The following is a 25,680-nucleotide window of genomic DNA, read 5'->3' as shown; positions in this document are numbered from 1 at the left end:
GTGGTCTCACAGCAGGTTCTACTAAAGATGAAGTGGAGGAATTTTTTAAGGTATTAGAGAATGCAGCTGACACGACAAAAAAGGAAAAGTTGGTCCTTGTTGGAGTTCTAAACGGGAAAGTAGGAAATAATTGACAGACTTGGAAAAAATTTGTAGAAAAGAGCAGCACTACTAAGAATGATAAGTACTTAATAGTAAGTACAGCATGTATAGAAATCCACCATTCTTAATGGTAAGTACTTGCTGGATTTCTGTTCAGGATATGGACTAATTATTACTAAAACCATGTTTCAACATAAAAATCTGCACAAATTCACATGGAGAGAAGATGCAAGAAATAAGAAAAGTTTCATTGACTATGTCATCGTTGAGAGTGATGTTTTCCCACTGGTTCAGCACACAAGAGTATACAAAGGATTTGAAATTGCAAGTGCTCACCATTTAGTTTTGAGTTGGATAAAATTGAATTCTGTATTGAAAAACACTAAGAAAGTTTTAAAATGAATCAAAGTTGAGCAGCTTTTACATGTGAACTGTAGACTAAAATACACAAACATTATTTAAAAAAAATGAAAGAGATTGAAAGCAAGAACCAAACTTTGGAGATCTGGTGGCAAAAAAAGAAAACATTAAGTGATTCAGCCAGAGAGAGGCATCTGATGAAGTTATCTACAAGAATAGAAATATCAGAACATCATGATGGACTCAGGAAGTTAGAGGTTAAGGAAAAGAAGAAAGCATATCAAAAGTTCCTGGCAAGTAAGTCAGCGTGTACTCTTAGAGAATACAGAGAAAAATGTAAGAAAGCAAATTCATAGAAAGACTTTGGTAAATATCGGGAAGGGAGCAAAATATTCTGGAAGCTATTGAAAAAGCTTAGAAATGAAGGAAAGAATAAGTGTAAAAGGAATCAGAGATGATGAAGGTGCCATGCATACTGAATATAAAGGTTACTTAAGTATAAAGAGCTAATAAGCTTCATTTCGGCAATGAAAACATTACTTAAATTAAGGGGATATTAAATCCCACATAGTATTAGGTCTAGCTAGGGATATTAAATCCCACTTTGGTATTAGGTCTAGCTACTCACTGATGAAGCTCAAAAAAGGCTGAAACCGGTCTGGGTAGTGACCTCCCTCCATAATGTAATAACAGCATACATTTTCTAGGAAATGTGTTTTTACATTATGGAAAATACCTAAGAATAGCGATCTGAACTTCCCCCACCTTTGCAACGAGTCGTCCGGAATTGTACTACGTACTAGGATCACTTGCATTTGCTAACGCTAGTGTCGCCGATACTTTATAGTTTACTATATTCGGCAAGAAGCTCTCTGATTCCAATCTTTGAGTTTCTTATTCGGTTTTAAAACTATGTGGGATTTAATATCCCCTTAATTTAAGTAATGAATATAAAGGTATCGTAGATGTCTGAAGTAATTACTTTGAAAGACTGCTAAATGAAACAAGTAGTTACAGCATGGTGGTCAAAAACACTCAAGAGGAATGCAATCAGGAATATGTATCAATACTTGAAGTAGAAAAAGTCATCAAAAACTTGAAATGTGGAAAGCTGGCTGGAGTAGATGATATTTGACAAGAAATATTCAAATATAGAGGTATAAAAGTCTTACAGTGGCTGCACTGCATAATTCAGAAGGCCTGATCACAGGATTGAATTCCAGATGATTGAAGCAGAGCTCTCATAGTACCCATCTATAAAAAGGGAAATAAAACTGAATATGAGAATTACAGGAGTATTTTCCTTCTCGGTGTTTCTGGCAAGATTTATGTAATTATACTTGAGAAAGCGTATCATCCACATGTTGAGAAATCGAGCCAGAAACTTTATCTCCGACGATGAAGAAGTTCAGACAGAACTGTCCCAAATCGCTATAACACTATCGCAAAATGGTTATCCTCAAAACATCATCAACAAATTTCTATACAAAGATAACCAACAAGAAAGAACAGTCTCCCAGCAAATTTCAACAGCAGTTATCCCCTTTATGGGTTCAATTTCCACCAAAATTGCAAGATTGTTAAAAGTCCATACCATCAGGGTTGTATTTAAACCAACTACTAGTATCAGACAGGTTCTAAGCTCTCCTAAGGACAGTTCCATTTTATAATTATCCAGGTGTGTATAATATTCCATGCACGTGCGATCTTTCCTACATTGGACAAACTTCGAGAAGCCTGGAAATAAGACAGAAAGAACATGTTGGCGATGTAAATCACAACAGAACAATCACCTCCAGTTTAGCACATCACTTTTCAACTTCAAACCACACTATAGACTTGGATAACAGCTCTATGCCCTACGTAGATGATGATTACAGACATCGATTATTCAAAGAAGCAGCAGTAGTACTACGTACAGGCAGCAACCTAAACAGAAATCAAGGAGCCATACTGAACGATACTTGGAAAAATCTAATTAATTCTGATTTTAAGAGGAACCTGTGGCATAATAAATTAAATAATAAAGAAACATGTAAAAACCACAGTGATATCTTTAATTAGTAAAAGGGCAAATATTTCGTACTAAAATTAATAGTACATCTTCAGCGTTTGTTACAGCAATAGGAATGGAATACAAGCAAAACGTTCGGTGGATCACCTATTAAAATACAATTGTTACCGTGTGCTAGGAAATAATAGAAAATAACAAATTTAATCTATTAAGATAAATGGTTTTTTTACATAAGATAAAAGTCTCCATACATGCAGATTCAAATATGAATGCTTATTCAAAGAAAGTTGTGAAACTATCTTACACCGACCAAATTTAAATAGAAATGACTGTCTTTCTCTCTCAAAGATCTGGGAGACTTTTATCTTATGTAAAAAAACATTTATCTTAATAGATTTAATTTGTTATTTTCTATTATTTCCTAGCACATGGTAACAATTGTATTTTAATAGGTGATCCACTGAACGTTTTGGTTTTTACGTGTTTCTTTATTATCTAATTAATTCTCTCAGTTCAACAGAACTACAGTACGAGAATAATCATATTACGTATTTGCATGTAACACATGTTCATGATACTTAGTAGAAAGTCACAATTCATACAGACATGTCATGCGAACGTGCTACCTAACAGGTACTAACGTTTTTTGTATTCTTAAACCTTTTTTGCGTTTATCATTTTTTTTGTACTGTGAAAGCCTTGAGAAAGCTAGTCAGTTACTAGCAAAACTGGTAGGCAATATTGTATGAACATATGTACAAATTAAAAATCTATGGTCAGTTTATCAATAAGTCTTATATTTTTTAACATTTTATGACCAAAAATATGTATAATTTAAATACACTATGATAATGTTGGATTTTTCTAAGGCATTTGATAGGATACCACATGATAGGCTGTTGTGTAAACTGGAGAATATGAGATTGGAACATAATCTATTGACTTGGATCAGGGGATGGTTGACAGACAGATATCAAAAAGTGGTATACAGTGGGTGTGAATCTGCCAGATTTAAAGTAACCAGTGGTGTAACTCAGGGTTCAGTCCTTGGGCCATTATTGTTCAATCTATACATTAATGACATCAAGCAGGTCTATCATCAGATTTGCAATTGTTTGCTGATGATGATGATGCGAAGATAGGCAGGGCAATCAGGGATGCTACTGATTCAGCAATTACAAAATGATTTGAACAGACTGGAAATCTGGGCAAACGAAAATGACTGTCAGTTTAATGTTAGTAAGTGTAAAGTTATGCACTTTGGCATGATTAAAGTTCCAGCGGCATATTATATCAGCGGGGTTATGCTACAAGAAACTGAAGAGGCAAGGGATCTTGGTGTATTGGTGGATAAAAATTTAAAGTTCAGAGGTCACATAGCAAAAGTTGCAAATACAACTCAGAGGATAATTGGTATGTTGAAGTGAACCTTGACATGTAAGGATAAGGAAGTAATTTTGCCTCTTCATAAGGCTTTGATAAGACCACACTTGGATTACTGTGTGCAGATTTGGTCTCCCGGGTTCCAAGGGGATAAAGAAGCTGTGGAAAGGGTGCAAAGAAGAGTTACAAAGATTATATCCGGATTATGGGATTTAGATTATGAGGACAGATTGCGAGTATGTGGATTACAGACTCTGGTTAACAGGAGAAAGAGGGGGTGATGTGATAGAGGTCTATAAACTTTTGAATGGGTGTTATAGCATTTCAACTGATAAAATTTTTCGTTATATGGATGGTGGGGAGAGAACACGGGGACATCCATGGAAGTTAAATTTATTTGCAGTCAAGAAAGGGGTAAGAGCTAGGTTTTTCTCCCAGAGAGCAGTGAGTGAGTGGAATAATTTGCCCTTATGGGTAGTGAGTGCATCTAGTGTGAATGAATTCAAGGGTAGGTATGATAACTAGATTGGGTAATCTACAGCCTCCCTCGATGAGTCCTTGACTCCCTGGAGGTCTCAGATAATAATAATGATGATGTGAAGATATGTGGATATATCTTCCTGTAAAGGATGGCTTTAAGCAGATGTATTCACACATCTTAAATATTAAATCTTTACATGATTTCTGACGTAATTCCAAAAACATCATTCATATTGCACGTTGGAAGAAATGGAGAAAATAGCTCTTTACCCTGGAGGCAAAACATGGTTTATGGCCACTTCAAGCATGCAATATGCAAAGTCATGGCATTAAATCACTGAGCGATGAAACTTTTTCAATGTGAAATCCTACATTAAAAGCCCACAAGGATTTGTATTGTTGATCTGGAAAAGGCATGTGACAAGGTGCCAAGAGGAATGTTCTTCAAAGCGTTACATTTATATGGTGTAAATGGGACATTATATTGAGCAATATACAGTTGGTCTCTATTTAAGCTGTAAATCAGCAGTTAGAATTGTTAGAATCAGCAGGAAGATGGTTTGATAAAAAAAATAAATAAATAAAATAAAAAATATATAAAAATTTGCCAACACCTTTTATTCCCTTATAGGGATTAGGTGAGGCCTTTTTACTCCTACCTACCTTTTTTGGAGACTTAGTAGAAAGTTCAGTCTCCACCAGTAGCCAATCAGAGATAGCTGGCCTAAGACTATCACTAATTATATGTGGCGACTGATGAAGAGATGGGCAAACAAGTGCTGCCATATCTTGCTACCTAACCGTAACAGTAGTAGGTGACTACAGTTGAACTTAAGTCTATCTTTCATCTGGCCTAGTTCAAAGGATGCAAGCACCACTTCCACTGAATTATGCAGACCTCAGATATGCTTTGATGTGAAATAAAATGTGTGAGAAGGGCACACACACATTATCTGCACTGTTATTCAAGATTTATATGGATCAGATTATTAAGGAAAGTGGTATTAAATCTGATATTAAAATTGATTATGTTACTCTCTGCTCTTTACTTTATGCAAATGATGTTATACTTCTAAATAAATCCAGCACAAATCTGCAAGATTCCTTGGCTAAATTGAATAATTACTATAATAAATTTGGTATGAAAATCAGCAATAAAAAGCCAAGACAATGGAAATAGGCAGAAATATTGAAAACCTCAACTATATCCTGAATGGCAAACCTATAGAATAAATAAAACATTTAATCTACTTAGCCACAATTTTTAGTGAAGATGGCAAACTGAATATGAAAATAGACAACAGAATTAGTAAAATTGATATGGTAGGAAGTCAGCTGAATAAATTTATATGAAATAAGAAAGAAATTAGTCAAAACACTAAATTAGCTGTATACAAGATGGTGTTCAAACCCATTTTAACTTATGGATCTAAGACCTGGGTTAGAAATAAAACAGTACTTTTTCAAACAACAACTAACAGATCCTTCAGAACACATGCAATTTACAGATAATCACTAGTAGTGGTAGTGGTCATTCAGAGTAGTTGATGGATTAAGCGGTTGAGATGGAGAGTTGTTGAGTAGGTGCCCTCCCTTGATAAATCTTTGACTCCTTGGAGGTGTCACAAAATAATAATAATAATGAAGATATAGGTAGAACATTTGGTTGCTGCAAACCAACTGGATTTTAAATTTTTGTATACTTGATGTTATGGTTACTAGAACATAGTTTTCCAATAGCATTTTAGACTTCTGAGGTATAGTGTAGACAAAGCTATAGTGCTATCTATCTTGGCTATATCAGGAAGAATATCTTCAACTCATATTTTAGAATCTAAAGAGGGTCTTTGTTGCAGACGATTCAAGACTGGAGAACTCTGATATGAGAATTCTGAAAAAAATTGTGGATCAAACAGATGGCATCAATGGCAGTGTCACATTTAAAAATGAGGATATTAGGAAAGAACTTGCCATTGTTGCATTCAGGAATGTTCATAGAGTTAATCTCATGTAGTATGGTCACTTAAATAGAATGAGAGAGGAAAGATTAGCAAAACAAATGTTCTTTGCCAATTTGGCAGGTTAAAGACTCAGAGGAAGACCAAGATGTTGATAGATTGATACAGTAAAAAGTGCCTTTAAAGACAGAAATATAAGATATGATAATGTTGGAGTCTTGACAAATAATAGATTAATTTGGAGTAAAATTGTTGATCTGAAGTTAGTAATAGTGTAACTTTTTCATATAGTACCATCATAATTATCCTGTACCTCCCCCCCCCCCCCAGGATACATATCAGGAATTTGATGATGAATGCCCACAATACATTAGTACTGTGGATGGATTTTCAATTAGATTATCCAGGAGCCCTATCAAGAATCTCAACATGGTACTTTTTCAAACCAATTCAGGCATTTAAGATACCTACCCAGTACCAGACAAGTTTGGCCTCTCCTTTAAGTAGTGTACATGCCACACCTCAACCTTTGCCTATGTCAGTTCACACCTAGATATTTTCCTCCAGTCTGAAGGATTAATGCCTATTTATTAGAGAATATATCCACAACTACTAACAAATCCATCAACATGAAGGTGTATAGAGCATTTGGTTGCTGCAAACTGACTAGATTTCACCAAATTTGTGCATACTTTATATTATGGTTGCTAGAACATAGTTTTCCATCAGCATTTTAGACTTATGAGGTAGTATAGTGCAGACAAAGCTATAATGCTATCTATCTTGGCTATCCCAAGAAGAATATGTTCAACTCCTATTTTAGAATCTAAAGAGGGTCTTTTGTGGATTTATTCCATTTTTCATATAATTCATCTTTTCTAACCTTTTCTGCAGTTCTGTAGGTGCTGATGCATTAATAAAAGTTATCTTGAATTATTTTGTTTTTAATTCTAATTTGCTTATTCTTTCATTAAAGGCTTTCAAATCAATCAGAAATATCATTGATTTTTATCTGAGAGGAGATTTAGTTGAAATTTTTAAGCTTTCATGACATGCATATGATGTATAGTAGAAACTTTTCACACTTGGCTTAACCCAACTCAATTAGTGGACAAAATAAAGTAAAATAAACACTTAAAAAGTGAATCGAGATGAGAGGTAAATATACAAAGCTTGTCAGAGATATATGTTGGATGGTTTTCCACAGTGGATTATAAGTGCATTGAATTTATGCAGCTTTAAGAATGAAGTAGATAGTTGTTATGTCTTGTGGATAGATAAATTAAAATTTATGTATAATGATTATCTGATTTTTAATTCTTCTTCTTCTTTGTGGAAGAAAATTAGTAATATGAAATTAGTAATAATGCAAACTTAATCATTACTACGATCATATTATCGTCTAAATCTGTAGAGGGTAGATACAGTATATGGAATTTGAGGAGAATTATTACCAAATTTAATAATATTGGCATGATGGTATTATTATGTGTTTTGTGTGTAAAAAAAAATAAATAATAATAAATTTTTTTAACATAAAATTATAAAAGGATGTGAGAAAATGAAGATGGAGATAAGCTATCAATGAATACACTCACAATCCAAATCTCTACAAAGATGGTGAGCGAATTTACCAACCATGTATTCATGGAATTCATGTCATTGCCACCATATACTCACTTAAGTCTCTTGCAGAAAACTGATAATAATATTTTTATGCTCAAAGTTTTCATTATAACTAGGTCATCTGCATTTGAAGTTCAAAAAACCATTGTTAAGAAAGAGAAAGACTGTATATAATTGTACTTTGAGTTGTTATAATTATATTTATATTATTAATTAAGACTTTCTCTCATAATAAAGGCAGCAAGAGGATTATGTTGGTCCAAGTTTTCAAACAATAGCTGCATCAGGGCCAAATTCTTCTATTCTTTACTTCCATCCCACAGAGGAAACAACAAGAGCTATATCCTCTGATGAGTTCTTTCTTTGTGATTCAGGTGGACAATATAGGTGGGTAAATAAGTTTATAACTTCATGTGAAATATTATTTTGTTTAAAATTATTTACCACACTCAACAGTAGTTAGCATCAGCCTGCAAAATATCCATTTCTCCCTCTTCAAGAATGCAGATAATATAATGAATTAGAAAAGTTAAAAACATAGTATAAAAGTAAAATTAACTTAGTAGAAATAATTGCTGGTATTTCATCACTATGACATTGGCATCATTAGTGTGTGTGTGTAAACACTTTTGCCTTGATAGCTTAGTTTTTAATTTATAGTTTTCTGTTATGTATGACTGGAGAAGCAAAAGTGGACGAATAGATATGTGGGAAAGCAGACAGGAGAAATGAGTGTGGGAAATATATGAAAGAGTGAGAAAGGTAGAATGAGGAAGGAGCATTGTATGGTAATTCTATGATAAGATGTGTGCTTAATGAAAACATGAAAAAATTGTGTTATCCAAGTGTGAAGATCAAGTGAAGTGAAGTGAATTGCTAGATCATGTAGTGAAGGCATCAGAATGCAGAGATGAAAACTGGAAGTGTTTATTATTTTGGCAGGTGCAAATGATTTGAAAGGAGAAAAGTATGGAATGAGAGAAGATATGAAATAATTACTAGAAATAAAAAGATTGAGTCTGCTGCTATGGCATGTTAGGGGTGACATGAGAAGGGTCATAATTGCAAATGATTCAGTGTAAAGATTGTGTGCAATTTGTAGATATTTGGACTGAATTTGAAATAATTCAGTTAATTATTATATTTATTATCATCTGCTGCCACAACTGTGGTCTAGCAGATCATGCCTTAGATACCTTGCACAGAATCATATGGAAGGAAACTATCATGCTCCATCACAGTAAATACAAACTTGAAAGATTCTTTTAAGAATTAGTAGTAGATTTAAAAAACCAGCCTGATTTTAATAAATATGTTGTATTAAACTTCCAAGATTTGGGAAACTTTAATTCTTTGGCATTCCATCCAACAATTAAGACTAGCTAACAGCACCCTTAGAGAGCATCTCTCATAACACTTTCGTCTTTATATAGTCTACTTTCATTTCTTCCTCTTATTGTTTTTTGCATGTTTTTATGTCTGCTATTACAATTTTAACATTGTATTCTCAAAGATGTCTCTTGTTACAGAGACAAAATATTGAAATGATTAAATCATTTCTGTATGAGTTCAGACCACCACATTACATATTACCAAGTAGAATATATTTTTTGATATGTAGTATGAAATATACCTGATGTCTTAAAACTAAATATATTCTAATCTGGTATTTAATTTTATTATACATTTTATATAAGCTTCTTAATCCCTTCTAATTAAACAAAAAGCAGCTTTTAGTGAATATTGTTATTTATAATGAAAAATGTATATTTTTCTTAACACCCCGCTTCATTATGGGAAGGGTGCTCATGAAGCATAGCTGCAGTGTGTAAGATGAGCTCCAGATTCAGATAAGTTATTCTTGAAATAATTAATTGTATGAGTGTTTGTTTGGATAAGAGCTGCTATAAAAGTTGTGCACTACTAGTATTATTAGTGTGTGGGATATTTTGTCTAAACTTAATTACAAATTTGTTGTTATTAGACCTTAGAGTAGTAACCGGCAAAGGAAAGATGGCGGCAGCTTTGTCATTGCAGGACTTTAACTTAGACTTCAGTCATTTCATGAAGTGTGAGGTGTGCTACATGTACTCATTTGATTACATATTATAGATGATTTGTGGATATTTAGGGCGGATGGAAGGAGGGTGTGTGCGAAGTGTAAGCTAAACAAGGATTTGATGAGTGCTAATATGAATTTGATGACAGAAAGTGTTAGTAGTGAGAATGTCATGGGGAGAATGAGTGCTCATTTGAAAGAGAATGATGGTGTGAAAGGAAGGCAAAAAATTGTTAAAAAATTATTTAAAAAGAAAACGAGTGATTTGAAAACCGTAATGGATGGTAAAAAGGGCAAAAGTGATGTGAATGTGACAGAAGGCAATGAAATTGAGAGAACGAATGAAACATGGTGCAAGGTTCCAAAGTTGGAAAAATCAAAAGAATGGATGAAACTGGAAATAGTGTGATGTAAAGTTCTGAAGTTGTAAAAATTGAAAGAATGAATGATAGCGAAAATTGGACGCATGGACTGAAAGTACGGAAACTCAAAAAGATGAATGAGAGTGAAAGTGTTAAGCAGGGGTCGAGAGTTCGAAAATTAGAAAGATTGAATGACAGAGAGAATGTGATGCGAGATTTGAAAGTTGAGTTGGGTAGGATGAGGCAAGAGATGAAATGGAAGCAGAATGAAATAAAGAAAATTCAGGTGAAAACGATTAAAACAAATCATGTTGGTACAAAAGAGGTAATGAAAGATGAGTGAATGGCGTTGTATGGTGATTCCATTATTAAAGGTGTGCTGGATGAGGGGATGCACAAGGTATGTTTTCCAGGCTGTATAATGAGTAGAGTGATTGAGGCATTGGATATGAGGAGGGAGCGAGCAAAGGAGTTGGTGGTTTTAATAAGTATGAATGACTTGACAGAGGACAAACAGCATGTCAGAATGTATATCAGGAAGCTGCTTAGACGGATAAAAGAGAATAGTTTGATAGGAAGGGTAGTAAGTGTGTTGCCTAGGTATGACTGTGGTGAGATGAGGTGGAGAGCAAGGATTATGAATATGTTAGCTGAAATGTGTTTTGTTAATGTGTGGAATGAGTTTGAAGGATGAAGTGAACTATATAAGAGAGATGGACTGCATTTGAGTGGTTATGGTGTGAGTCGCTTGGAGAGACTGCTGCTGAAAGGTAGAAAAATGAGTACAGAGAAGTATAAATGAGGAAGTGAGTGGCATAAGTATGGAAAATGAGAGAATGGGTGTGCAAGAGGAACACGGAAATGGGAAAGCTCAGGGTGGACAGGGGTACACAGCGTGAGAAAGGTGGATGCTTCAAGAGGAGGTGAAAGCATGTGTAGACAGGAAAGGAATGGGATGACCTGGGATCAAGAGGAAACAGTTGGAATTGAAGAGGGTTCTAAAATGAATGAGCAGAAAGGGAAATGGCCCCAGTTGAGCATGGAGAGATCACATTGAATGAGTGGTATCAGTGGATCTAGCTGTAGATCCAGGAATGAACTGTTGTGTTTCTATACAAATGCTAGAAGTGTAAGAAACAAGGCAAATGAAATGGTTGCACTAATTGAGTCTGTTCACCCAAAAATTTTTGGAGTAAGTGAGACGGTTAGAGGAGGACAACATCCTGAAAGGAATAGAGATGGAAGGGTTGGATGTGTTTTGTGGGGATAGAAGGGATAAAAAGGGAGGGGGGGGGAGAGTGCTGTTGATGATAGAGAAAGAGTTATATATGTCCATACAAAGTAGAGATGCAAGAGGGAAATAGTGCCTGTGGTTTTGAGGCAGTATGGAGTGAGATAGAGGTGAATGGAACGAAATACTTGGTTGGATGTTGTTATAGACCAGGTAATGTGGACGGTAGTGATAATGAAATGTATAATCAAATTAGCCAAGCAAATAAGAAGAGACTGGTCATTATGGGTGATTTTAATTATGGCAATATAGACTGGAATGATGAAATAGCAACTGGAAGTAAAGAAAATGAGTTTCTTGAGTTTTTGAGGGATAACTACCTTGGACAGTATGTAACAGAGGGAACGTGAGGATTCCGGGTCTTGGATTTGGTCATCTCATCAGAGGATGTAATTATAAATGAAATGTCAAATCACCCACCAGTTGGTGAGAGTGGCCATGAGGTGATTACCTGGGTGGTTGCCAGCAGTGTGATGACTCTGTGAGAAAAGAGTATATGTGGAACTACAAGGAGGGTGATTATGAAGAGCTCAGGAAACAGCTTGCAAGTGTAGAATAGAATGAGGAGTTAGCTGGAAAAGAAATCAGTGCAGCTTGGGAGATTTTCAAGAACTATCTAGTAGATGCAATGTCTAAATGTATTCCAAGGGTGAGAGGGTTGAATAAGGAAGGTGTGAAATGGATGAATAAAGAGATTAAGCATGCGATACAGAGAAAAAGGGCATTATGGAGGCTGCATAAGAGAAGTGGAAATAACCGTTTCTATGAGGATTACAAAAGTTCAGATTGCAATGAGGATTACAAAGCTCAGATCTCACTTTTGCTACAAACAGCAGTTAGCTAATGAAGCCAAAAAGAATCCTAAGGTGTTCTTTCGATATGTAGCCAGCAAAAGAAAGAATGATTGTGGAAGGATGACATTGATTGGAGAAAATGGTATAAAGACAGCTGTTGCAGAAGATGCAGTGAAGATACTTAATGAGCAGTTCATGAAGGTCTTTCAATCTTGTGAATGTGACTTCATGGAGAGATTGAGAGCAGTTGATGATGGGGAGGAGAGACTGACTGTAGGTGAGCAAGAGGTGTATGGGGAGTTGAGCAAACTAGATGTAAATAAGGCTGTGGAACTTGATAATATATCACCACATATTCTGGAGCAATGTGCCAGAGAGTTGACACTGACCTTGACATATTTTTTTAATACGAGCCTTGTACTGGATCAAGTTCCTAACGAGTGGCAGGAGGACAAGATTGTGCCACTTCATTTTTGTGTCAGTTCTATCACAAGGAGGTGATAGAACTCAAACCTCAAACTATAGGCCTATCTGTGTGTCAGGTGTTGTGTTTAAGTTGTAGGAGAAGCTTGTAAGAACTAGAATCCAGAATTTGGTTGACAACAATGGTATTATCTTTGATGGACAGCATGGATTTGCTAAAGGGAGGTCGTGTTTAAGTAATCTACTTACTTATTACAATAAGGTGACTGCTTCCTTCGACAGAGGAGATGGATACACAGTAATATACTTAGATTTCTCAAAGGCTTTTGATAGATTACTGCATAGTACGTTTATAGTCAAACTAGAGCATATGGGGTTGGATATTAGATTAGTGGATTGTATCAGAGACTGGCTATCTGATGGGTATCAGCAAGTTGTGCATGCAGAGCGATATCCAGTAAAAGGAAAGTCACTAATAGTGTGCCTCAGGGGTCTGTTTTAGGGCAATTACTGTTTAACTTGTATATTAATGATATTGGTATAGATTTGGATGGAGATATTCAGTTGTTTGCAGTTGATGCAAAGTTGGGATGAACCGTGAAGAGTAGAGAAAATGTTGTGGCCTTACAAAAAGAGTTGAATAAATTGAGTGATTGGGAATGGGGATGTGAGTTCAATGTTACAAAATGTAAGGTTTTAAAATTTGGGAAACAAAGATGGGATGCAGAATTTATGCTTGGTGAGGATATATTGTCAGAAGTGGAGGAAATAATAGATCTGGGGTGATAGTGGATAAGGATCTGAAATTTAGGGGACACATTGCCAAAATTGTGAAGACAACACTAAAACTTCTGGGAGTGATGTGGAGAATCAAAGCCATTGTATAAGGGTTTGATTAGGCCACACATGGACTATTGTGACCAGATTTGGTCACGTGGTTTTCAAAGGATGAAGAGATGTTGGAAAGGGTCCAGAGACAACTGACTAAGGTAGTTTCTAACTCTGGAATGTCGAATATGAGGAAAGATTGAGAAGATGCAATTTGCAGAGTCTGGTGGATAGGAGGAAGAGGGGAGATCAATGTTGGAGAAATTCTACAGAAAATCGTGGGAGATCGGGAGATATCCAGAGGTCATCCCTGGAAACTGTATAAAGAGTGTGTGAGTAGGGGAGTGAGAAGCAGGTTTTTTCATGTAGAGTTGTGAATGATTGAAATGCCTTGCCTGAGAGTGTGGTGTCTGCAGAGAATTTGAGTGTGTTAAAGCATGGTATGATGAGCTGTGTGTGTTTGTGTGTGTGTGAGTGTGAGTGAGTGAGTGAGTGAGATAAAAGGACCTCCCAGATGTGTCTTTGATTCCTTGTGATTTTGGTTAATAATAATAATAAAATTTGCTGTTTAAATTATTTCTCTTTGTGCTGTAGTTAGTCCATTAAAGAAAAAAATAAAAAAATAAATAAATATGTGTGTGTGGTGTGTATTCTGTTTTGTCCAGTCTGCAGCTTCTTGCCAATTGGAAAAATCTACTCGCCATGAGGGAGTGGGCAGGTGTATTTGTCAAGCCCTGGTTATACAATACCCTTTTATTTTCTCTCCAGAATGTAAAGGGCTATTGCATTTTCAAGAACGACAGAAGCAACAGAATGGGAAGAGAAGTATTACTATTGATAGCTGAAGAAATGCAGCCAACAAAAGTAGAAGTGAAGCAGGAGAAATTCAGGATAGCAGAAGACAATTCTTTAGAGGCTTTGTGGTGTAAGAGGCCTCTAATGAATTCAAGCCAGTAGAACAAAATATGTACCTGGTTGCTGTTATAAGCTTTGTGCGTAAGGGGGGGGGGGGGCACTACTAATAATAGAAATATTAGACAGAGGCTACCAATAGAGATAATTGTCTGAAAGAGTATGTGCTAGAGAAACTGATGAGTATGTTGGATCTGGTAATAGGATCAGAAGATATATCCATAATCAGAATAGTCATTTTGCCTCTGATTGTGGAGAGTAATCATGTATTCTCAACCTGGAAGATTACTAAACATATGAAATTTTTAGTTAAGAAGGAATAGTTTATCAGGCCAGAGAAAATCACAAAGTGTTCTTTCACTATGTAGCAACTAAGAGGAACAGCGATTATGCAAGGATTCTGAAAATAGTTGAAACTCTTTTCATCTCAAGGATTTCAGTTGTGATATATTTGCACTGATATTCCATTTAAGGGAGTGCTCAACCTAGAATCGTTTCTATTTGAATTTTTTTTTTTTTTAATGGCTAAAAATCTCTTTATGTCATTCTATCAGATTTGTTTGTTTTAACTTTACTAATGCAACCAGTTGTTCTGAACATTTTGATCTTCTTTCCTTAAATATTTTTGTCCAGCCCTGCTTTCCTGATAATGAGGTCATCTTCTGTAGAAATTTTAATGTGCATCACTCCATTTGTCTTTCTTTTTCTAAATATATAATGCATCAGTTAGAGATGGTAGATGAATTTCATCACCTGTGTGAAATCATCTACAAAAAAATGTTATAGCGTACACATACATACACACACCCAGCAATTATTTACGATAGGTCTTGCAGCCTATCATGTGTGGAAGTTTTATAAAATTAAAAAGATACCAGAACAAGTGGTTTGCCAGTGAACTCACAATTGTTCACATGTGAGTTCACTGGCAAATTGTTCACATGTATAAAGAATAGTAGAGAATTTTGATCATTCTCTAAAAACATTTTATTTTTTTCTGACCATTAATCAATCTAAATATACTCTGATGCTTTTATCATCCAAGCAGTTCATACTTTTATTATTTATTAACTTTTCATAATCTCCATGGAATCCAAAAATCCATTGCAGGAGGTCCACATTAAATGCTATTAATATGAAATCTATCATAACTCTCCCTAAACCCATTCCACTTATTTGAAGCAAAACTATAATCCTCACATTCTTGCTTTCTTTCATGAGTGATCTCCTTGTTCTCTTTCTTCCTGTCATGTATTGAAAAAATGTTTTTTCCATCCATCCTATTAAGTCTCCTTAGTAATTTATGTGTTTCTATCATATCCCTTTTTCTCTGCCTATCAGCCAAATTTTTGTAACCTATAAACCTTCAGTCTATCATTAAAGGGAATGCTCACCAAGTCAGCACAACAAATTTTTCAGTATCTAGATGTGATCTTATCAAAGCCTTGTAAAGACAGATAGTAACTTCATTGTCACTACTTTTCAGTCTGTTTTTCATCATCCAAGAACCTCTTTTAATTATTTTCTGTTTTCATCAATGTATTTCAATAATAATAATATTATTCATTGCCCTTATGAAAGATTACAAAGCTATCATAAGTTTAGTAGCATAGATTGGCTAAAAGTTGTATAATGTGAAAAGTTCATAGTGAAGAATTTATGCAGACAGAAACATGTGTTGGAATAATAATTTTATTTATAATAATTAAGAAAATAGCACTCAAGATTTTGACCTCTTTATCGAGGTTATCATCAGGGAAACACTTATGCCCAGGAAGCAAGCTACATGACACTACTAAAAAATAAGATAAATCTAAATGCTTTGTTAATCATTTATAATCGAAAACAAACAAACAAACAAACAAACAAACAAACAAACAAACACACACACACACACACACACACACACACACACACACACACACACACACACACACACACACACACACACACACACAGAGTACATATATAATTTTTGATTATATACAGTGCTTTTATTTCTGGCGTAGCGCACCAGAATGGCGTTCCGGCCTATTTTTTTTTACAGTTTTTTAAATTTTTCAAATAATTTTTGAAATAATGTTTGCACATACATAACACATGCACATGCATGTTACCAGGCATCTCCTGGTAACACGCATGTGCATGCCATTAGCATCTACGTTTGTGGCTGTATGGACGTGTGATTGACAACATGCGAAAGATTTTTGGTAAAACACTTATTTATTTAAAAAATATCTTTATTGAATTGACGTAAATTTTTTAACGTCATTATTTTCATATGCTTTTAGCATTTTTTTTTTTACTTTATAGTGTAAAAGTCTGACCCAAGTTTGAAAATTAAAAAGATTTCCAATTACTTCTCAACCACCAGTCCCATTAATAAAAAGCCTAGAATAATAACAGACACGATGTCAAAAAAATATGGAAATAATGGTGCCAGTTGATGTTTTCGAATCATCTCAAGCTAATCTTGAGGAGCAAGGCCAAACTGAAAATGACTGAACGAATTGCTAGATCAGAAAAATGATTTTTGCTCAAAAAATGAATGGACGTATATTTATAAAAAGAAACTTGGCTGTATGCCTTGCAGAAAAGTTAGAACTCTTGGAATTGAAACAAAGATGGGAATGAAAATTTCCAAAGAATGGTCCAACAATGAGATTACATATTCTGGCAAAGATAGGAAGCTACAGATGAGCTCACTTTGAAAAAAAATGTTCCATCACAGAGAATCTGCTGCACACAAAGCAGCATTAAAAATTGTTTCTGAAGCTGAAAAAAAGACCCTTGTAAAGGTTTTTTTTTAAAATCATTATCTCGTGAAAAAGAAATAACCACAAAAATTTTTCGAGCTGCATATAAAGTAGTAAAGGAAAACCAATTATTCCATAATTTTGAAAGTGAAATTAATCTGCAAGAACTGAACGGAATTGAAATGGATTGTATTCTTCATTCAACAAATGCATGTATTAATTAATATTGTGAATCATGTAAGGGAAGAAATTAGAAAAAATGTGTTTAAAGAAATCATTCAATCAAAAATGTAATTTCATTGATAATTGATGAATCAACAACAATAAGCAATAAAAGCACTCTCATGTATATTCGATGCTGTATCAAAGGTGTTGGAATTAATTCATTTTTGGACTTGATTGAACTTGAAAACGTAACGGCAAAAAGTGTATATGATTCCTTGCTCCAATGTCTTAACTATTATGGGATGACAGAAGATTATTTAAAAAAATATTTAGTTTCTCTAGCATGCAATGGCACTGCTGTAATGTTAGGGTGTAAAAATGGAGTGAAAAAATTGCTGTCAGAAAAATTTCCTTCTATTATAGTTTGGCATTGTGCTAATCACAGACTAGAATTATCAGTAAGTGATGCTGTAAAGGAAATTTCAGGAATCAATAGATTCAAATCATTTATTGATAAACTTTATGTCCTATACCATGCTTCGCCAAAAAACAGTAGAGAGTTGCATTTATGTGCAGAATCACTACAGATTGAGCTGCTGAAAATTGGAAAAATTTTAAGTACTCGATGGATGTCATCTAGTTTTCGTTCAGTTTTGGCTGTGTGGAATAAGTTTGAATCTCTAGTGCATCATTTTGAAGATGCGTTGCATGATCCTAGGAGAGATAAAAATGATAAATGTATTTATGATGGCTTAAGAAGAAAAATAACATCTACAGACTTTTTATTGGATCTAGGATTGATGTGTGATGCTCTCCAAGAATTGTCTGAATTAGGTTTTTGGACCTGCAAGACAGTAACATGAACTTTTACAAGGCAAATCAAAAAGAAGATAGAATTTTGGGCCCTATTATAGATATGCTGCAGCTGCTGTATGCGATCTGCGCTTTCGTGGAGTTTTACTTCACGAAAAAGCTCCAAAAAATAATCCTCCTATTCACCCAAAAACATTTTATACCAAATTGAAAGAGTCAATTGAAAAAAGGTTGCTTGATAGCGAAGATGTTGAGCTAGTACTTTGGGCTTGTGTGCTTGACCAAAAACATTGGCCTGAAGATATTGATGCTCGGCTAACATTCGGAGAGGCGGAAATTAGAAATTTGTCAATCAGACTTCAACTAAATGAAAGCGAAATGATTTGTGGATTCCGTGAACACATTCTCGATAAGACATACCCAGAAAAACTGTTGCGTTTGGTACATGCTCTGAATATCATTCCCATTTCATCAAGTGAATGTGAACGCGGATTTTCGCAGATGAATTTAATTATCACCCAAACAAGAGCTTCGTTGAAGACTAAAACAGTTTTGGCACATTTATTCATTATACTTGTTGGACCACCTTTAAGACGTTTCGATCCCTCAAAGTATGTTGATCCATGGTTACTTAGAGGATGACATTCGGCTTTAGATATTAAGAGCAAAGAAAGGAGTCGAGACGATTTGTTCTATGAGAATTGGACAAAACTTTGGAAAACACTATGAACTTCTCTTAAATTATATAATGTTTTTACAAATTTACTTTTACTTTTATATTTGGTCTTTGGTTGTATATTTTAATTTGTTTGTTTAATTTTACATTTGATCATGTCTAAAATAAAAGATACTGAAGATAAATTATATTTAATTCATTTATGCGACTCCGTGACAGCAACAGCTGCTTTATATTTCATTTAAATTACGATTTGAATATCATTTTTTCTTTAATAAAAAGCTTAACAAGATGTGAGTTCCGGCACCTTTTTTTTTCTAGAAAAAAAGCACTGATTATATATATAATTGAAAATATTTTTAATTTTAAAATATTTTAAAAATATTTTAAAATAATTGATGATATTTTTGCCATTTGGCCCCATGGCCGCAAAACATTAAATTCATTCCTGTATTTAATGTTTGAACAAACGTTAAATTCAGGAATATAAATTAAGTAACGAACAACACAAACATATCCAATTTTCCATTGATATTGAAAACAATAACTCTCTTCCTTTTCTAGACACACTTGTCACACGTCTTTCCTCAGGCCACTCTTCATTCACAGTCTATCGCAAACCTACACACACAGGCCAATACATACATAAAAATTCATACTGCCATACAACACAAAAACTAGGGGTTGTCAGCACCCTCAAACATAGAGCCCTAACAATTTGCTCCAATGAGCAATCACTGAACAAAGAATATGAAATTATTATTATTATTTGGTAACCTCCATGGAGTCAACAGACTTATTGTGAGGAGCCCACTCAACCAGCAACATGTCTATCGTAATGAGCTTTGAAGTTATTTACACTACCTACACTCATAACATACTCAGGCAATGCATTCCAGTCACTAAAAACTCTTCATGTAAAAAATCTGCTCCTCACTCATTTCTTCACCACATCCCTGTGCAACTTCCAGGGAAGGCTGCTCATTCTTGCACTATTTTTATAATTTCTTCTGCATTCATTTGATAGAATCCCTTAACTAACTTGAAGAGCTCTATCATATCTAAACTTTTCCTCATATCTACCAACCTCTGTAATCCACATTCTCTCAAACACTCTTCATAACTAGAACTCCAGAGTCCTGATATCACTCTAGTTATTCGTTTTTGGACCCTCTCTAGTGTTTCCACATCACAATGAAAATTAGGTGACCAAATTTGAGCAAAGTAGTCCATATGTGGTCTGACCAATGCCTTATATAGATGCAATGTGCCCTCAGAACTTCAGTCCACTGTCCACCATCACTCCAAGATCCCGTGGTAATCTAATCCACTTCCTGAAGTACAGCTCCACCAATACAGTATAGAGCCTTATGCCTCTGTATCCCAAAGTGTAATGTCTTGCATTTATGAACATTAAAACTGCAACTTTATTTGTCCAAGCTAAAAGCCTATTCAAATCTTCCCGTAGAGAATTATTATTATTAATATTATCAACATTTGACCTCCATGAAGTTAGAGACTCATCTTGGGAGTTACTCACTATTGCATACAATGCTCATCCAACTGCGTCTTAATCTGATTCAATGTGTCCACATCCAAAACACACTCAGGCAATGCATTTCACTCATCAACCACCCTCGATGCAAAGAACCTGCTTCTCACTCCTTTGCTCACACCCTCCTTATACAATTTCCAGCAATGGCCTCTTGTTCTACTCCCCACTCCGATTCTATGAAAAATCTCTTCCATGTCTACCTGATAACAACCCCTGACCAGCTTATATGTCTCAATCATATCCCCCCCCTTTCCTCCTATTCACGAGGCTCTGCAACTTATATTCTCTCAATCTGTCCTCCTTATACTCCAAAGACTGACTACCTTTGTGAATCTTCTCTGTATCCTTTCCAACATATCCTCATCACCTTGAAAACCCGGCGACCAAATCTGTGCACAATAATCCATGAGACCTGATCAAGGCCTTATACAATGGAATCATAACCTCTCTATTTCTGCATGTCACGGTTATCTGCATCGTTGCCATTATTTGATGTGATGTCTTCACAACTTGTGCAATGTGGTCCCGGAATTTCAGGTCTTTGTCCACCATCACTGCTAGATCTCTCATCTCCTCTACTTCTGTTAAAGTTTCCCCACCAAGTGTATACTTAAGTTTTAAAAGAGGTAAACCGTGAGTAGACATATTGATACAAAATAAATAACGGAAAAAAACTCACGTAGAAAGATTATTTAATAGTATAATTTTCGCCTGTGTGTCACAGGTATCTTCAGTACATTAAGCTCAAAATTAAACACTAACTGACAATTCCAAAAAGTGCCACCTAAGTAGCTGGTGTAAGATAACTAAAAAAGTCAATAACTTTCCTAAAAAAAATAATAATAATAAAAAAATAAAAAATAAATAAAAAAAATAAATAAAAAAAATAAAAAATAAAATAATAAAAATTAATACAATAAAAAGTTAGGAAAGATTAGCTGATTTGTAAAGTACTATCTCCCATAAAGGGGATAGACGTACGCCGTTGGATCTGTTTAAGTTAGGAGAATGAAGTAGAGTTTCACATGTTTCTTTATAAAGGCGTTCTATGAGAAACTGACTTTTGTGAAGAACTCTTGTCTTTCTCCAATGAACTCTGTGTCTAGTGAAGATGGCATGTTCAGAAAGTCCAGACTTTTCAGGTTTAAAGTATTCAATATAAGATTGGTGTTCTTCTAGCCGAATAGAGGCAGATTTGAGTAGTTTTAATATGTCTTCCTCTTCAAACACAGAGGAAATAACGTGCATTACTATCCCTTATGTACAAAGCATCAGTGAACATATAGCAAAAGTTTTAAAACCACTGAATATTTTTGTTGCTTTTCGACCGTTTAGAAAAATCTCCACCTTTCTCACTTCTCCTAAGGACAAGCTTCCACATCTTAATCATCCAGGTGTCTACCAGATTCCGTGCTCTTGTGGATTATCTTATTTCGGACAAACGGGAAGATCTGCCTCTATTCGGCTAGAAGAACACCAATCTTATATTGAATACTTTAAACCTGAAAAGTCTGGACTTTCTGAACATGCCATCTTCACTAGACACAGAGTTCATTGGAGAAAGACAAGAGTTCTTCACAAAAGTCAGTTTCTCATGGAACACCTTTATAAAGAAACATGTGTAAATCTACTTCATTCTCCTAACTTAAACAGATCCGACGGCTTACGTCTATCCCCTTTATGGGAGATAGTACTTTACAAATCAGCTAATCTTTCCTAACTTTTTATTGTATTAATTTTTTTTTTTAATTTATTTTATTTTTTATTTATTTTTTTTATTTTTATTTTATTTTATTTTTTTTTATTTTTTATTATTATTATTTTTTTTAGGAAAGTTATTGACCTTTTTTAGTTATCTTACACCAGCTACTTAGGTGGCGCTTTTTGGAATTGTCAGTTAGTGTTTAATTTTGAGCTTAATGTACTGAAGATGCCTGTGACACACAGGCGAAAATTATACTATTAAATAATCTTTCTATGTGAGTTTTTTTCCGTTATTTATTTTGTATCAAGTGTATACTTGGCATCCCATCATTGCTTACCAAATCTCAAAACCTTACACTTGGCAACATTGAACTGATAGTTCCACTTACCTACCCATTCATGCAATCTATTCAAGTCCTCTTGTAAGGCATTAACATCAGCCTGACTGTGAATTGCTCTCCCCAGTTTTGCATCATATGCAAACAGCTGGATATCACTAGTCAAACTCGACCCAATATAATTAACATACAAATTGAACAACAATGGCCCCAAAGCTAGTGGGTCAAGCGCTACGAACGTGTTTTGAAGAGCTCCTGATTCAGATAAGTTTTACTAGGAATAATTAAGTATATATGCGTAATTGTTTAAGTAAGAGCGGCTGTAAACGTTGTACGCTACCGATATTATTAGTGTGGGGTTTTTTTTTTCTTGCTTAAACTAAATACGAAAACGTTAATATTAGACCTAGTAACCTGCAGAGAAAAAAAAAAAAAAAAAATGGCGGCGGCATTGTCATTCCAGGATTTTAATTTGGATTTCAGTCGGTTCGTTAAGTGTGAGGTCTGTTATATGTATTCCTTCGACTACATAAATGATTTGTGGATGTTTAGTGCGGATGGAAGAAGGGTGTGTGCGAAATGTGACCTGAACGAGGAATTGATGAATGCGAATATGAAGTTGATGACAGAAAGTGCTAGTACCGATTGTGTCGTGAGTGCACGTTTGAAAGAAGATGGCGAGAAAGACAGGCGAAAAAATGTTAAAAAATCAGGAAAAAAGAAAAAGAGCGATTTGACAACCGTAACGGATGTTAAAAGGGACGAAAGTGAGGCGGAAAGAAACGAAATTGAGAGAACGAATGAAAGTAGAAATGGCGTGGTGCAGAAATCGCAAGTAAAAAAAATCGAAAGAATGAATGATAGTAAAAAAAGAATGACTGATGGCGAAAGTTGGACGCATGTTGGAACGAAAGTACTGAACCAAAGAAAGATGAATGACAGTAAAAGTGAGAAGAATTATAGCGAAAGTTGGACGCATGTTAGTCCGAAAGTACGGAAACAAAGAAAGATATGTGAGAGTGAAAGTGAGAAGAATGATAGTGAAAGTTGGACGTATGTTGGACCGAAAGTACGGAAACAAAGAAGGATGAATGAGAGGGAAAGTGAGAAGAGGGGGTCGAGAGTTAGAAAGTTAGAAAGATTTAATGATAGAGTGAATGTGTCGCGAGGTTCAGAAGGTGAATTGGATTGGATGAAGCAAGAAATGAAATGGATGCGGAATGAAATTAAGAGAATTCAGGTCAAAACTATTAAAATAAATCATGATGGCATGAAAGAGATAACAAAAGATGAGCGAGTGGCATTGTATGGCGACTCCATTATTAAAGGTGTGCTAGAGGATAAAATGCACAAGGTATGTTTTCCAGGCGGTAAAATGAGTAGAGTGATTGAGGCATTGAATATGAGGCGGGAACGAGCAAAAGAGTTAATTGTATTAATTGGTACGAATGATTTGAGAGAGAACAAAGAGCATGTCAAAATGAATGTCAGGAGACTGCTTGGAAAGATAAAGGAGAATAGTGTGACAGGAAGGGTGGTCAGTGTGTTGCCTAGGTATGATTGTGGTGAAATGAGGCGGAGAGCAAGGATTATGAATGATATTCTGGCTGAAATGTGTGAGGAGATGGGAGTACAGTTTGTTAATGTGTGGAATGAGTTTGAGGGACGAAGTGAGCTGTATGGGAGCAATGGACTGCATTTGAGTGGTTATGGTGTGAGTCGCTTGGAGAGACTGCTGCTGGAAGGTAGAGAAGTGAATAGAGAGAATGAATCAGATCGAGAGGGGAGTGATGTGGAAGAGCAGGAGAGTAAGACAGGAGAGATTGAAGGAGTGGAAATGAATGTGGAAGTGAGTGGTATGAGTATAGAAAATGAGAGAATGGGTGTGCAAGAGGAGCAGGGAAACGGGGAGGCTCAGGGTGGACAGGGATACACAGCGTGAGAAAGGTGGGTGCTCCAAGAGGAGGTGAGAGAATGTGTAGGCAGGAAAGTAATGGGATGATCAGGGATCAAAAGGAAACAGATGGAATTGCAAAGGGTTCTAAAATGAAGAAGCAGAAAGGGAAATGGCCCCAGTCCAGCATGGAGAGATCACATCGAGTGAGTGGTATCAGTGGAACTAGCTGTAGATCCAGAAATGAGTTGTTGTGTTTGTATACCAATGCTAGAAGCATAAGAAACAAGGCGGATGAAATGGTTGCACTAATTGCGTCTGTGCACCCAGAGATTGTCGGAATAAGTGAGACATGGTTAGATGAGGATGACATCCTGACAGGAATAGAGATGGAAAGGTATGATGTGTTTCGTGAGGATAGAAGGGGTAAAAAGGGAGGGGGAGTGCTATTGATGATAGAGAAAGAGTTATGTCCATACAAGGTAGAGATGCAAGAGGGAAATGGGACCAGTGGTTTTGAGGCAGTATGGTGTGAGATAGAGGTGAATAGAATCAAATACTTGGTGGGATGTTGTTATAGACCCGGTAATGTGGATGGTTGTGATAGTGAAATGTATAGTCAAATAAGCCAAGCAAATAAGAAAAGGGTGATCATTATGGGTGATTTTAATTATGGCAATATAGACTGGAATGAAGAGATAGCAACTGGAAGTAAAGAAAATGAGTTTCTTGAGTTTTTGAGGGATAACTACCTCAGACAGTATGTAACAGAGGGCACAAGAGGATTAAGGGTCTTGGATTTGGTCATCTCATCGGAGGATGTAATTATCAATGAGGTATCAAATCATCCACCAATTGGTGAAAGTGATTACTTTCATGAGGTGATTACTTGGGTGGTTGCCAGCAGTGCAAGGACCCCCTGTGAAAAAAGGGTATATGTGGAACTACAAGGGGGGTGATTATGAAGAGCTCAGGAGACAGCTTGCAGGTGTAGCATGGAATGAGGAGTTAGCTGGAAAAGAGATCAATGCAGCTTGAGGGATTTTCAAAAAATATTTAGTGGATGCAATGTCTAAATGTATACCACGGGTGAGAAGGTTAAATAAGTTAGGTGTGAGATGGATGAATAAAGAGATTAAGCATGCAATACAGAGAAAAAGGGCATTGTGGAGGCAGCATAAGAGAAG

At 35.4% G+C, this 25,680-nt stretch overlaps 1 protein-coding gene across 1 annotated transcript in view; it reads left to right on the top strand.

Annotated features, from left to right (window-relative positions):
• LOC150095193 (xaa-Pro aminopeptidase 1-like) overlaps positions 1 to 25,680 on the top strand; it is a 606,338-nt gene that overhangs the window by 463,326 nt on the left and 117,332 nt on the right. The window contains exon 18 of the mRNA XM_090410814.1: positions 8,161 to 8,310. Coding sequence (XP_090266940.1) covers positions 8,161 to 8,310 — 150 coding nt within the window. The remainder of the gene's footprint in view (positions 1 to 8,160; positions 8,311 to 25,680) is intronic.

Source organism: Typopeltis vanoorti, chromosome 20, assembly GCF_054136105.1.
Source record: "Typopeltis vanoorti isolate ZY-2024b chromosome 20, IOZ_Tvanoo_1.0, whole genome shotgun sequence".
NCBI classification, from domain to species: Eukaryota; Metazoa; Arthropoda; class Arachnida; order Uropygi; family Thelyphonidae; genus Typopeltis; species Typopeltis vanoorti.
The sequence above is the reverse complement of the archived record's forward strand: the minus strand, read 5'-3'. Positions and strand labels throughout refer to the sequence as shown.